At 40.6% G+C, this 14163-nt stretch overlaps 1 protein-coding gene across 1 annotated transcript in view; it reads left to right on the top strand.

Annotated features, from left to right (window-relative positions):
- The window catches only part of LOC134803718 (dynein axonemal intermediate chain 7-like), a 66737-nt gene that overhangs the window by 22258 nt on the left and 30316 nt on the right, over nt 1-14163 (top strand). The window contains exons 8-15 of the mRNA XM_063776526.1: nt 5075-5212; nt 5915-5989; nt 7040-7239; nt 8752-8918; nt 9617-9752; nt 10901-11001; nt 13162-13237; nt 13980-14065. Coding sequence (XP_063632596.1) covers nt 5075-5212; nt 5915-5989; nt 7040-7239; nt 8752-8918; nt 9617-9752; nt 10901-11001; nt 13162-13237; nt 13980-14065 — 979 coding nt within the window. The remainder of the gene's footprint in view (nt 1-5074; nt 5213-5914; nt 5990-7039; nt 7240-8751; nt 8919-9616; nt 9753-10900; nt 11002-13161; nt 13238-13979; nt 14066-14163) is intronic.

Genomic DNA, 14163 nt, shown 5'->3' on the forward strand with positions numbered 1-14163 from the left:
CGGAGGTCGCGGGTTCAAACCCCGACTCGTACCGATGAGTTTTTCGGAACTTATGTAAAAATTTTCTTAGCCAAAGCCAGATGCAAGCAAGACCAGATGGCAGTCGCTTTCGTAAAAGTTTGTGCCTACGTCAAATCATGGGATTAGTTGTCATCAAGTGGACCCCAGGCTCCCATGAGCCGTGGCAAAATGCCGGGATAACGCGAGGAAGAAGAAGACATACAGTCAATACAGCCATGGTCCCTGGCGGGGACAAATGTGTCGCTCATGGGAGCCTGAGGTCCGCTTGACAATTAATCCGCAGAACTGGCGTCGCCACTAGTTTTTACGAAAGCGACTGCCATCTGACCTTCCAACCCAGAGGGTAAACTAGGCCTTATTGGGATTAGTCCGGTTTCCTCACGATGTTTTCCTTCACCGAAAAGCGACTGGTAAATATCAAATGATATTTCGTACATAAGTCCGAAGGTACGAGCCGGGGTTTGAACCCGCGACCTCCGGATTGAAAGTCGCACGCTCTTACCGCTAGGCCACCAGCACTTCAGTACAGTTAATATAGTCAGAGGCAATCATTATCTTGCACAAAGAAGAGCGCACTTCCTGCCTCGTACTAAACTGATCCTGAATAGAACGCACTCCCATCTTAAGTCCGGCAGCGCACTTGGACGTCCTCTGGCGTTGCAAGTATCCATGGGCGACAGTAATTGCTTACCATCAGGCGAATCGTCTACTCGTTGGCTTCATATATCATTAAAAAACACTATATTCACCCCTCAGCCCTCGATATGTGAATTTAGAATAGAATAGAATAGAATAGAATAATTTTTATTTATAATAAAATACACATGCACAAAGGTGTCCGGTAAGCCCCAAACTAGGCTGAGCCTGTATCTTGGGGCTTACAAAAGAGTAGGTAACAGTAACTAAACCTATTAGTTAAAATGATGTGTGAGAGAGGGTGATAAGGCTTATGCTTTTAGGGTGTGTATATATGTGTGTGTGTGTGTGTGTGTGTGTGTGTGTGTGTGTGTGTGTGTGTGTGTGCGCGTGTGAGTGTGTGTGTATGTGTGTGTGTGTGGGTGTGTGTGAGTGAAAGGTGTAGGAGAGCGAGTAAGTCAGGACTAGAAGATGACAGACAGACCTAAACATAAGAACATATTATATTTTCCGTATCATTGTAGGATAGGGTCACAAACCATTTTTTGAGTTTAGATTTAACATTTGATAAGGTACATGTTTTTAGATCGATAATTTTGCAAACAGAGTTATATATAAATGGGTGCATATGGGAAGCAGACCTCTTGGCGTGAGATGTATGGACAGCAGGTACCGGGACTCTGTATATACGTCTGCTCATTATGAGGTCTCTTATAGGTAAATTTGCAATACTTTTATGAACTCTACATACTGCGCTGAAAATAAATAATTGTCTGACTCTGAGGATGCCCGTTTCATTATACAGCAAGTCGGTAGGAAATCTAAAAGGTTTTCTTAGCATGACTTTGATGACAGCACGCTGCGCACGCTCTAGTTCGAGGAGTGCCGTCTTACCTGCGCTGCCCCAAACTGCAATACAATATTGTATAACAGATTGGCACAGGGCATGGTAGACAACGCGAAGGACACTTAGAGGTGAACAGTCCCGCAGCCGTTTCACTAAATAAATCATTTTTCTAACTTTTTTGGATAGACCAGTCAAGTGTTGTTTAAAAGAAAGGTGTTCATCAACGATAAGGCCCAGATACTTGACGGTGCTGCATCTACTTATGGACCCACATGAGCAGATTAAGTTATTTGTATCACAGGAATGTAACTTTAGGTGGTATGTGAGTGGAGCAGAGGAGACTGATGTCTTTGAGAATGGGATGTGATAGCTTTTGTTCATGTTCAGAGTGAGAAGATTGTGATCCAACCATTTCGATACTAATGATAGTCCTGTCTCAGCTGACAAGTATGTTTCCTCCCAAGTATTACCACTAAAAAGAGCTACGGTGTCATCAGCATAGCAGATGAATTCAGAGTTTGGGATAGTGGTTTGAAGAAGGTCATTAATGTATGTAATGAAAAGCGAGGGACCGAGAATACTGCCCTGTGGGACGCCGAAGTAGATGTCAGATCTGCTGCTTGTTGATTCCCCAATCTTAACTGATTGCTGTCTATTTGTTAGGTAGCTGGAAAACCAGTCATGTGCAGAGCCTCGTATTCCGAGAGCTTCTAATTTCTTGAGAAGAATGGGAATTGAGACGGTGTCGAAGGCCTTCGCCAGGTCAAGGAATACCCCTATACAGCATTTACCGGCATCTAGATGACCAGAGATCATGTTTGTGAGAGTAAGAACGGCATCTTCAGTCGACTTGCCGCGTCTGAAACCAAACTGATGTTCTGACAACAGTGAGTGTTTCTCTAAATAGTTCACGAGACGAATATTTACAATTTTTTCTAAAATTTTAGAGAAAATGCATAAGAGAGAGATGGGTCTGTAGTTAGTGGGTAAATCTTTTGGGCCGGATTTGTGAATCGGGGAGACTATAGCTAATTTCCAGCAGTCAGGGAAGTATCCTTTTTCTAGACTAAGGTTGCAGAGACAGACAAAAGGCTCAAGGATTACCTCTTTTATTTCCTTAATTAGTAAAGGTTTAATGCCATCGTATCCAGGAGCTCTGTCAGACTTAAGTTGCCTAATAAGGTTATCTACCTCAAAAATATCGGTTGGCTGCATGAAAAATGAGTGTGGGGTGCTATGTGGGCGAACAAACTTGTTAGCTAGACTATGTTGAGATTCCGCGAGTTTGAACAATATCTGATCAGCTAAATTACTACCTACCGTTGTAAAGTGAGTATTACACAAATCAAGGGATTCTTGAGCGGAGTTTCCAGATTTGGTTAAGTGGGTGGCATCGTTTATATTGTTTGAAAATTGGCATATAGTCTTAATTGTTTTCCATAGTTTTTTAGGTTTATCTCTATTTTCTTGTATTTGCTTGTTCTGAAATTCAGTCTTTAAATTATATAATAAGTTGTTACAAAAGTTTCTGTAGCGGGTGTATATTTTATGTGTGATCGGATTGTTAGGAGAGGCTCTTGAGTCCCTATGGAGTTTATCTCTGTGTTTTAAGCACCTAATTACCCCAGGTGTTACCCAAGGCTTAATATTGAATTTGGCACGGCTAAGTTTTATCTTTTTCGTGTTATTTTTAATTGCAGAGCATATGATAGTGTTGAAGTAGTTAGCTGCAGTGTTAACATCGCTACTATTAGAAATAGGACTCCAGTCGACCTCCGACAGCTCTTGAGTAATTAATTTGTAGTCCGTTTTTAGCACCCAGCGATTTCTGTTATGAGAATTTTGTGTAGGACACTTGAGGCCAGCCATAACAATATCATGATCAGTTACGGAGCATTTACAAACAATACCTATCGAATCAACCGCGGCCTTAATAAAAATATGGTCCAGACACGCATTGTCCCTTGTGGGTTTAGTAATCGCAGGTAAGAGCCCGTGGGCCGACATAAGGTTCAGATAATCTGGTAGGTTATGATGGGAGGGCATAGCGTTATCGGAGATGTCAATATTTAAATCGCCAGCTATGATAATTTGGCGTGAGTTTGTAATATTGAGAAAAGCGTCTAAGGAGTTCAAAAATAAGCTTGAATCAGAAAAGGAAGGAGACCGGTAAATGCCAAAAACTGAAGTTTGACCCTCGATATTTAAAGCAAGACAGTTTGCGTCGTCGATAGGTGGTTCGGTGCAGGTTACCGATAGACGGTTGTTTACATACGCAACGACTCCACCACTTTTATTTATTACCCTTGTAGTATGGAACATTTGGTAGTTAGGAAGTAAATCTATAACCGTAGAATCATTTAACCAACATTCGGTAAGAATGATAATGTCGAACTCAATATTTATTCTATTCAATGTCACAAAGAAGGAATCGAAGTTACGTTGGAGACTTCTTATGTTTAGGGCTGCCAATTTAAAACTATAATTAGGGTTGAGATACTGTTGACAGTTTTCAAGGACTTCGAGTGTGTGACAATCAATAGCCAGGTCGTTGTCCAAAACATTGTCTAACTCAAGTAACGCCATCTATGGAGTTTAAATAGAAACGAAAAACAAAAATAATGAAATACCATACAGACATCGCTCCTAAGTAGCTTACCTGGATTTTACTCGCTGCTCCTTGTTTTAGTGTGGTGTAAAATTTGTGAAGTGTATAATATGAAGTGTATAAATATATAACATGATTAAGAGAAGAACATATGAAAAATAACATTAGAAGTGAGTAATAGTAAATAAAATAGCGCAAAAATGTTGTAAGAAGGTGGAAGTCAGGGATATTCAGGCTGCATATTTTCTGCTGCCTGAATATCCCTGACTTCCACCTAATTTGTGTGGGTGACGCTTGTAAACCCAAGAAATTGACTTCTATAGCGTGTGGCAGAGACAGCACACCCACGCGTGCGTTAGAAAGTGATGGCACGCAATAGAGCCAGTCTAAGTAGACCCCGGCTCGCGTATTAACAGACAAACCCGCGAGTCAACTTATAGTGGGCGCGTGCGTGGCCATGTTGTTGTATCGCGCAGACGCTAACGGCTCGGCCACAACATTACGCGACTGGCGACGGCGGCAGCGACAACCATAGGTGGGAACGAAAGGTCCGATCGCTGTGTCTCGCTCCAACCTATGGTTATCGCTGCGCCATCGCAAGTCGTTCAATGTCGTGGCCGAGCCGTAACAGCGCTGCGCGCGAGTTCAGTTCGGTAGCCGGTAGCTTTGTGTATAAACGTGTGCGTGTATCAGACCCTACGACCGATCATAAGTATAGATACACATCGGTAACTCGCGGCATTTAGGTAGCACTTAAAAGATTAGTGATGAGCACACATCGGTATCTCGTAGCACTTGACAGTTTCTAACAGACTAGTGATGTGACAATGTTCTTCCTATACGAGTCGAGAAAAAGAAACCACTAAAAAAAGGAATTAATTAATCTAATCTCTTAAGTGCTAATGCCATGAGTTACCGATGTGTAATCATAAATTTAGTTATAAATTTGAAATGTTTTCCAGTGGCAACAATACCTCCGCTGCGACGGTCTGCCTGACCCCCGCGTGCCCACCCAGATGGCCACTTACATCCATGTCTGGCAAACCACGAACGCGTGCGACGCCGATGAGTTGGACAGACGGTGTGTTGAGGCTTTACCGGTAAGATAACAGCTTGTGACGATAAATGACAATGTTTATAGGTAGAAAAGATATTAGATAAATGAAAATTTAGTTACTATAGTCTATATCTTTAGGTATTTAAATAAAAGTAAACAAACAATTTGTACATTTTCGGGGAGTTATAACATTTATTGGTTAACCGACCGCCTGGATCAGTCACTGAACGACCTGACTTTAACCAACATTTTTTGATCGTGTATTGTTTTCATCTACCCTCAACTGGCTTAACGAGCCATTTGAGGGTAGATTTTGTTTACTTTTATTTAAATACCTAAAGATACAGAGTCAAATCGTTAGCTTTTAAAGTCCTTCTATGTATGGTTCGCACGGAGCGCGACACGAGTTTTTCTCCATAAAATCCTGACAGGTTGAAAAAGTGCAAAAATGTTTTTTCCTAACAATAATGTGTACCCAAATTATCCATTAAATGTAGTTCGTTTTTTAGCACTAGAAAAAGACTACGCGATCTTGACGTGTCTTTTAATTGAAAAACGATTTTTTTTAATCGGTAACTATTACTTATGAAAGCAAAAGAATGTAAATAATAGTATATGATTCAGAATTGTTACATGTTTGCCGTGACTTATTTTACAAAAGTGTTTTTCAATAAAATGACACGTCAAGATTATTCACCTTTTTTCTAATGCTAAAAAAACGAACTATAGTGAATTTTATTTGTAGATGATGCTGATGCTCGAAGAAATGGTGGCAAATCCGAAACAGTTCACACCATTGCAACTGCAGACCTTCAATGAAGTAAGTAGAAATCTTTACACCTTATAAAACAAAGTCCCCCGCCGCGTCCGTCTGTGTGTTTGTATGTTCGCGATAAACTAGAAAACTACTGATCGGTTTTTCATGCGGTTTTCATCTATCAATAGAGGGATTCTTGAGGAAGGTTTAGGTGTATGTAATTTTTGGATAATTTTCAATGAAATAAATTTTATTTACGTACGTATACCAATGAGTTTTTCGGAACTTATGTACGAAATATCATTTGATATTTACCGCTAGCTTTTCGGTGAAGGAAAACATCGTGAGGAAACCTGCATACATCTGCGAAGAAATTTAAAGGTGTATGTTAAATCCCGAATCCGCATTGGGCTAGCGTGGGGACTATAGCCCAAGCCTTCTCGCGCATGATCAGTGGGACGTATATAGACTGAAATATATATGTATATATATATATATATATATATATATATATATATATATATATTTTTTTTTTTTTAAGTAGTAACGTCTGCGACTGCTTGTTAAAAATTAAAATTAGTATGGGTAGCACATCGTAACTGGCGAATTTCCAACTTAGAACTCCGGTAGCCGTTTAAGAAGCGTAACACTCTTAAAGTAGATGTCGCTAGGATCCCCTTGACCCATAATATGGTGGAAAGATGGCAGGGCGCTGGAATATCGATCCAGTCGTGAGTTCAAGTCTCACCCAAGACAGTAATTTTTCCACTTTTAAATTTATTCTAAGATTATTATTTCCTTTATTCAACTAGGGTCTTAGGTTAGGATTTTACAATGCGAGTATAAAAGTAAAATATAAAAACACTTACAAAACATTACAAAAAATATATAAACACATTATAAAAAACCTAACCTAGGGTGCCGCCGGCAGCGGGGCAGGGCCCAAGCTGCCGGTGGTCAGAGCCGCAGAGTGAGGAACCGGCGGACTATACGCGCCGTGTCCAAAATTACCGCCTTCTGCATCTGACCCTTGATCCAACCACCCAGCGAGAGTCTCTCTAGGTGTTGGTCGATTGGATTATTATTATTATTTTATCTTATTCTGTGCCACAGGTCCGCCTGCAGCTACGCGAGCAGCTCTCCGAAACCATCCAGTGCGCGTCCTACATGATCCTGCGCAACTTGGAAAAGAACCTCAAAATGGAGTCCATCAAGTTAGCGACGTACAACAGGGAGTTTCAAGCGTTGAAGCTGAACATATGGGTGGCTGTACGCATGCCGACGAGGAAATTGAAGCCAGTGGAACCGGAGCCGTGAGTTTAGAGACCATTTTTTTTTCATTCGTAAATACACAGACAATAGAGTTAGACATACATAAAAAGAACATAGTAAACATAGTGTCACGAAATGGCCCCATCTCATGTAGCTGGCGACTTCCAGCGCTGATCTTCCGATGGGACCATCTAGTGAGCAATAATCACAGACCCAAAATGAATGAAACGTAAGACAAAAAGAATGAAACATAACATACAATTCGTTTTGACCTTGACAAAAGTTGACATTAATTAAAAAGGCATTGGTACAAGTTGACTTTTATTGACACAAGGCGCTTATTGGCTCAATTTGACACTAATTGTCACAACTATTGACACGAAACGTCAATTCTTAGAAAAACGGTCATTTCACATTTTACCAGGAATAATTGACAAAAAATGCCACTGCAGCGACAAGCTCAATAGTGGTGGCACTGCCATACTCTGTCGCTTGTCAAAGCCAAAGCTAGTTAGCTTTAGACTCTAGCAGCTCTCTAAAATGATTCACAGTTTATTGACTTTGCGTGAACCTTATTTCACCGTGATAAGGTCTATCACACAGTCAATCGAGTGCGAATTGGAAAAGAACCTTAAGTTCGAGTCGATCAATCTAGCGACGCCTTTATCATCAAGGCATTAGAGTGCGTGTTCAGATATTTTTGAGCACCTCGGTCGCCCCGGTATATCTGATGGCAACCGTACAACAGGGAGTTTCAAGCGTTGAAGCTGAATATATGGGTGGCTGTGCGCATGCCCACCAGGAAGTTGAAGCCGATGGAACCAGAGCCGTGAGTTTAGAGACCATTTTTTTTAATTCGTAAATACACAGACAATAAACATACATAAAAAGAACATAGTGAAAATAAAGTGTCACGAAATGGCTCCATCTCAGCATGTTGCTGGCGACTTCCAGCGCTGACATTAATTAAAAAGACATTGGCACAAGTTGACTTTTATTGACACAACTTGTACCTTATTGGCACAAGGTGACACTTATTGGCACAAGTTGACATTTGTTGACACATTTGACTGCTATTAACTCAAAAAGTCTATACTGAGAAAAGTTGCAATTAAAAACATGTTTTAACATTCCTGACAACATACCAAAAACAACCTACGTAATTTGGTCGGGTTATTTATTACCACATTTACGGTGGGGAATAAAAAAGGGAGACTGTGACGAGGACAAACAATAAGTAATAGCACTTTCTCTTCTACTTCTACTGAAAGTTCCATAAGTGCATCTATCGGCACGATTCGGGAAATGAATTAGAGATTCACTAGATATGAAATAGTAAAGATATGTGACGTTCCACGGCAAAAGGTACCTTATGGCGGTTGGCGCTTACGCTATTATTAACGCCTGTCCAATATTATTGCGGCTGCCATAAGTTACCTTTTCCCGTGGAACGTCACATATCTTTACTATTTCATATCTAGTGAATCTCTAATTCATTTCAAGAATCCCGCCGTAAGCCTCTATGTTTCAAAGTAATGTTTTTTTTTTTACAGTGAACCCATTGAACTAGAGTTCCCAGCTCTGAACGTGGGCCTCAAACTGCCTAAATCCATAGATGGCAGCTGCGTATGTGTTCGTGCGGCCAAGTCTGAGGTGGACTTGTTGAGCGAGTCTTCGAAGTCTTACGCGTTAGCTGCCGAAGTAGCCAATAGATACACAGGTTAGCCTCCTAAGACCCAGAGTCATTTTTGCAGTTTTGATTTTGTAACCTTCTTTTATTCCATTATAGTATAGAATTCGATTTTAATTTGTTCTTTTTAAAGGATTTCAGGACTAAGGAGGTTAGTTATTTTATTCATTACCCGTTGACAGCGAATATTTCCACCATATGCTTCATATTCACCAATGAGTTGGAACTTATGTACGAAATATCATTTGATATTTACTAGTCGCTTTTCGGTGAAGGAAAACATCGCGAGGAAACCTGCATGCATATGGGAAGAAATTCAAAGGTGTATGTGAAGTCCCCGCATTGGGCTAGCGTGGGGACTATAGCCGAAGACCTCTCGCGCATGCGAGGCCTGTGTCCAGCAGTGGGATGTATAAAGGCGGAATTATTCATTTTTCTTCATAAATTAGGTTGTTTATAACATGAATATAAAAGTAAAATACAAAAACACATAAAAAACAATAAAAAATACATATAAACACATAAAAAACCTAACCTAGGGTGCCGCCAGCGGCGGGGCAAGGCCCAAGCTACCGGTGGTCAGGGCCGCAGAGAGAGGAACCGGCGGACTATCCGCGCCGTGTCCAAGATCACCGCCTTCTGAATCTGTCCCTTGATCCAACCACCTAGTGAGAGTCTCTCAAGATGTTGGTCGAGACTCTAAGGCTGAATTATTATTATTATTTTAGACCTGTTCGTGTTCATGGTGAAAGAGCACATAGAGATGCTGAAGGTCAAGGCGGAACAGGACGCCGCCCGATCCGCCTTTTACAAAGAAGTCAACGCCAAGATCAGAGAACTGGAAGCCTTCTTGAAGGCCAACATGTAAGTAAGATATAGTTGAACAGGATGCCGTGCGATCCGCCTTCTAGACAGAAGTCAACGCCAGGATCAGAGAACTGGAGGCCTTCTTGAAGACCAACATTAATTAATATATAGTTGAACAGGATGCCGTGCGATCCGCCTTCTAGACAGAAGTCAACGCCAGGATCAGAGAACTGGAAGCCTTCTTGAAGACTGTTCAAAATACTATCTACATATAACATGTACAAGTATCTATGCAGATTTGTCTCCCCTCCCCTCCCCCGCCCGCGCGGCCCTCTAATTAGTTGACACCTATGACAGACGAAATAAGACATGCACTTAGACGCCTGTGTGCACCGCGAACCTGGTGAATTTCGGATACTTACCTGGAAGAATCGTGTCCTGGCACTCCTGACCGAGTCCTCTGTGCGGATCCCAACTCCCGGAGAAAGGTTAGTGCTGTCTTGACAAATTGGCAAATATTTATCCCAAATTTGTGTACCTACTTGTCCCGTTCTCAAACAAAGACCAACATGTAAGTAATATATAGTTGAACAGGACGCCAACAGGACCGCTTTCTACAAAGAAGTCAACGCCAGGACCAGAGAACTGGAGGCCTTCTTGAAGACCAACATGTAAGTAGTATATAGTTGAACAGGACGCCAACAGGACCGCGTTCTACAAAAAAGTCAACGCCAGGATCACAGAACTGGAAGTCTTCTTGAAGACCAACATGTAAAGTAATATATAGTTGAACAGGACGACAACAGGAGCGCCTTGTACAAAGAAGTCAACGCCAGGGTCAGAGAACTGGAAGCCTAACCCATTATACTTACTTGCGTATTTTTTACATGCAATTAATGTTCCCACCCTCCCACCGCAAAAAGAAATATAACAAACCACCACCGAAGAACAATACTCGGAATCGTTTTCTGTCGTTGTTTTCTCCATGTGTTTCTGTGTCATTCTTTAGTATTCATTATTTTTTTAATTGATATTTTGATTGTAATGTAGGTACCTGAATGTCGTGGCATCACCTAGCGGGCCATGTACCTCTGCTTTTTATTGCCGGTACATGTTCGTACATGTTTGCGACTGTCACGAATACATTTCTTTTATCTTTATCTTATAACTAATAAAGTACCTCCCTAATATGTTTGTCTGTTTAGGTATACGAAGAACGAGCGGGAAAAAGAAGAGCTTGACAATCTACATCTCTCGGAGCCAACGTTCATGCAAGATCCCAGGACGCTGATCGGAGAAAATAACGGTAGGGAACTATACTCTGTATCTTTAGGTATTTAAATAAAAGTAAACAAAATCTACCCTCAAATAGCTCCTTAAGCCAATTGAGGGTAGATGAAAACATTACACGATCAAATAATGGTGACGTTATCTATGAAAAGGGACCTTATTGTCGATGGCGCTTACACCATTATTAACGATGCTTCGATATAAATACAATGCCGCGCGACGCTGTACGGCGTAAGCGCCATCGACAATAAGGTCCCTTTTCATAGATAATCCCCCAATGTAGGTCAGTAAAGTCAGGTCGTTCAGTGACTGATCCAGGTGATTTTGTATTTGGTTGGTTAACCAATAAATGTTATAACTACCCGAAAATGTACAAATTGTTTGTTTACTTTTATTTATATACCTAAAGATACAGAGTATAAATTGATAGGTACCCAATAAAGTAATAAAAAGAGAAATGATTGTAATAGAGAGGTAAAGTCTAAGAAAAAAACTTGCCCCTTAGTTTGACATCCAAGACAGATGGCGCTGTACTGCGCCATATGTTTTGCGGTCACTGAATTGTCAAACGTCAAATTTTGACAATGAGAGTTACCGCAAAATGTATGGAGCTGTACAGCGCCATCTCGTTTACCTGTCAAATTCGAAGCACGAAATTGTCTTAGATTTTACGCATCATAATCAATGTATCTTTGGTAATAACCAAAAAGAATAGATAGTATAGAGGGGTCCTGTCATTGTAAATTTTGTAGTCGCTGTAAATTTACTGTCATCTATCGACACACGACTAAAACTCAAAATGAAAACGTATAAAGTTATCAAAAAATGTATATATATGGATAAATGATTTTATTATTTTTATATCATTTTGATCCATGTTCATTCACTGATATCTGTGTGTTAAAATTGTTAAATATGAAACGGTGTCGTCACGCCATCAAGCCGAGGATAGGCGAAAGGTGTGTGCGGCATCTATTCGAGAATGACTTTTACTTGAATTCCGAGGCACGTTTTTTCCTTACACTTTATTCGTCTTATACGAAGTTACATATGTCTTTGGTAATAACTAACTACAGATGAAGTGCATTAATTAATATTGTCCATCGTATTTTCACGGAAACGTACGAACGTGTCTTGCTATTTCAGTCAGTCTCGATACAAAAAGTACTGACGTTGACTGAAGTAGCATGACAAATACGAACGTTTCCGAGAAAGTACGATGGAAAACAATTATGCACTACATCTATACCTACAAGTCTTGTATAGCCCATATAGGAAAGAGGTCCCTCTTTCACATTTTGAAAAATATTTTTGTGTGTCGCATTCAAAAACGTCACATTTGTCACAGATCTGTAGCATATCTGAAACATATCGAATAACTAAAATTCGAATACGCCTGTAAGGGCCGGTACAAACGGACTGCAACCCGACTGCAACTTGTATGGGAACTGCACTTGGTGTGCAGTCGGCGTGCAGTTCCCATACAAATTGCAGTCGGGTTGCAGTATTTCTGTATCGGCCCTATGTGGTTAATAGTGATCGTTATCAACGTGCTGTATTGGTAGCAAAGTATTTATGATTACTTATCCAAATTATACTGAATAAACGACTAAAATTTTTTCAACAGATTTGGATGTCAGTCGTTTACGTCGTTTGAAAAAAATCCATTTTAAATAGCTAAATGACCTTTCTACGTTAACAGAAGGAAGGTTAATTTAAGGGTCAGTTGCACCAACCACATTTGACAGACTGATCAACGTCAGCCGGCGCGCCCCGGCGCCTTACTATGAAACTTTCCATACATAGAAATTTGGCGAACTCTTTAACGATACGAACAGTTTGGTGCAACCGACCCTAAGTCTCTAAAATATTGCACGCAAGTATAGTTGTATTTTTATGAAAATTAATGTCATTTGACGTACATTATTTTAAAAATATATTAGGGCGGAAAAGGTTATATCTAGAGGTGTTATCCTAAGATAAGTATTTATTTTTTAAGTTTTAAGTGTTAAGAACAAAAGTGAATATTCAAATGTTTTTTCTTTTCTGCCAACCATACCTTTTGCTACGAAAACATCACGTTGATAACGATCACTAGTGGTTAAGCTTACCTAATCATGTAACTTTGAGGCCTTTATGTGTATTGCTGATTTCGTGATGTTGGTTAATTTTTCAGAAGCGGCATTTCGAAAGTACCTAAAGAAATGTTTGACAAGAACGAAAACGGGCGAGGTTCAACTCAGAAAATACAGGTAAATACATTCATGTATTATTTGGGGTTCCGTACTTCGAAAAAGGGTAAAAACGGAACCCTATTACTAAGACTCCGCTGTCCATCTGTCCGTCTGTCTGTAATCTGTATGTCTGTCACCAGGCTGTACCTCATGAACCGTGATGGTGATAGCTAGGGGGCTGTTCATAAATTACGTCACCTATTTTTGATCCCCCTCCCTAAAATCATCCAAAACTCATGCTTCGAATGACCCCGTTTCCTCCTACGTCATGCTACCATCATCCCATGTCCAGAGCCCCCCCCCCCCCCCCCCCCCAATTTGAAATGACGTAATTTATGAATAGCCCCCAGGCAGTTGAAATTTTCACCGATGATGTATTTCTTTTGCCGCTATAACAAGTACTAAAAACAGAATATAATAAATATTTAAGAGGGGCATACAACAAATGTGATTTTTGCCGTTTCGTGAATGTTACGGAACCCTCGGCAGGCGTGGCTCACTCCGCGATTTCGTCACTTTGCTACAGGTAGTTAAAAGTACATCCGTTCGGCCCCAATTTTGGGGTTTGCCGTAAGCCGCGCGTGGTGCTGTCGCCACCTAGCGGCCATATCTGTGCTGATCGTGACAGAGGCGTTTTGTTAGAGAGTGAGTCTTCTGTACTTAGTACTATTATTTATTCTGTGCCCTCGGTGGGCGAGTCCGACTCGCACTTGACCGGTTATTTAATAATGTTACATATTATTTTCTTTGTTTGTCGTAGGATATGCGGAGGGACGCTCAACTTGGACCTTTTAATAGTGCCGCCCCAGCCCAAACGTCTCAGAAACAACGTGTTTCTCTCTACATGTAAGTAATAGTAGTAGTAGTAGTAAACTCTTTATTGTACAAAAAGACATATTAAAAATAACATACAATTAGTAAGAAGTACAAAGGCGAACTTATCC

Source organism: Cydia splendana, chromosome 27 (assembly GCF_910591565.1).
Source record: "Cydia splendana chromosome 27, ilCydSple1.2, whole genome shotgun sequence".
NCBI classification, from domain to species: Eukaryota; Metazoa; Arthropoda; class Insecta; order Lepidoptera; family Tortricidae; genus Cydia; species Cydia splendana.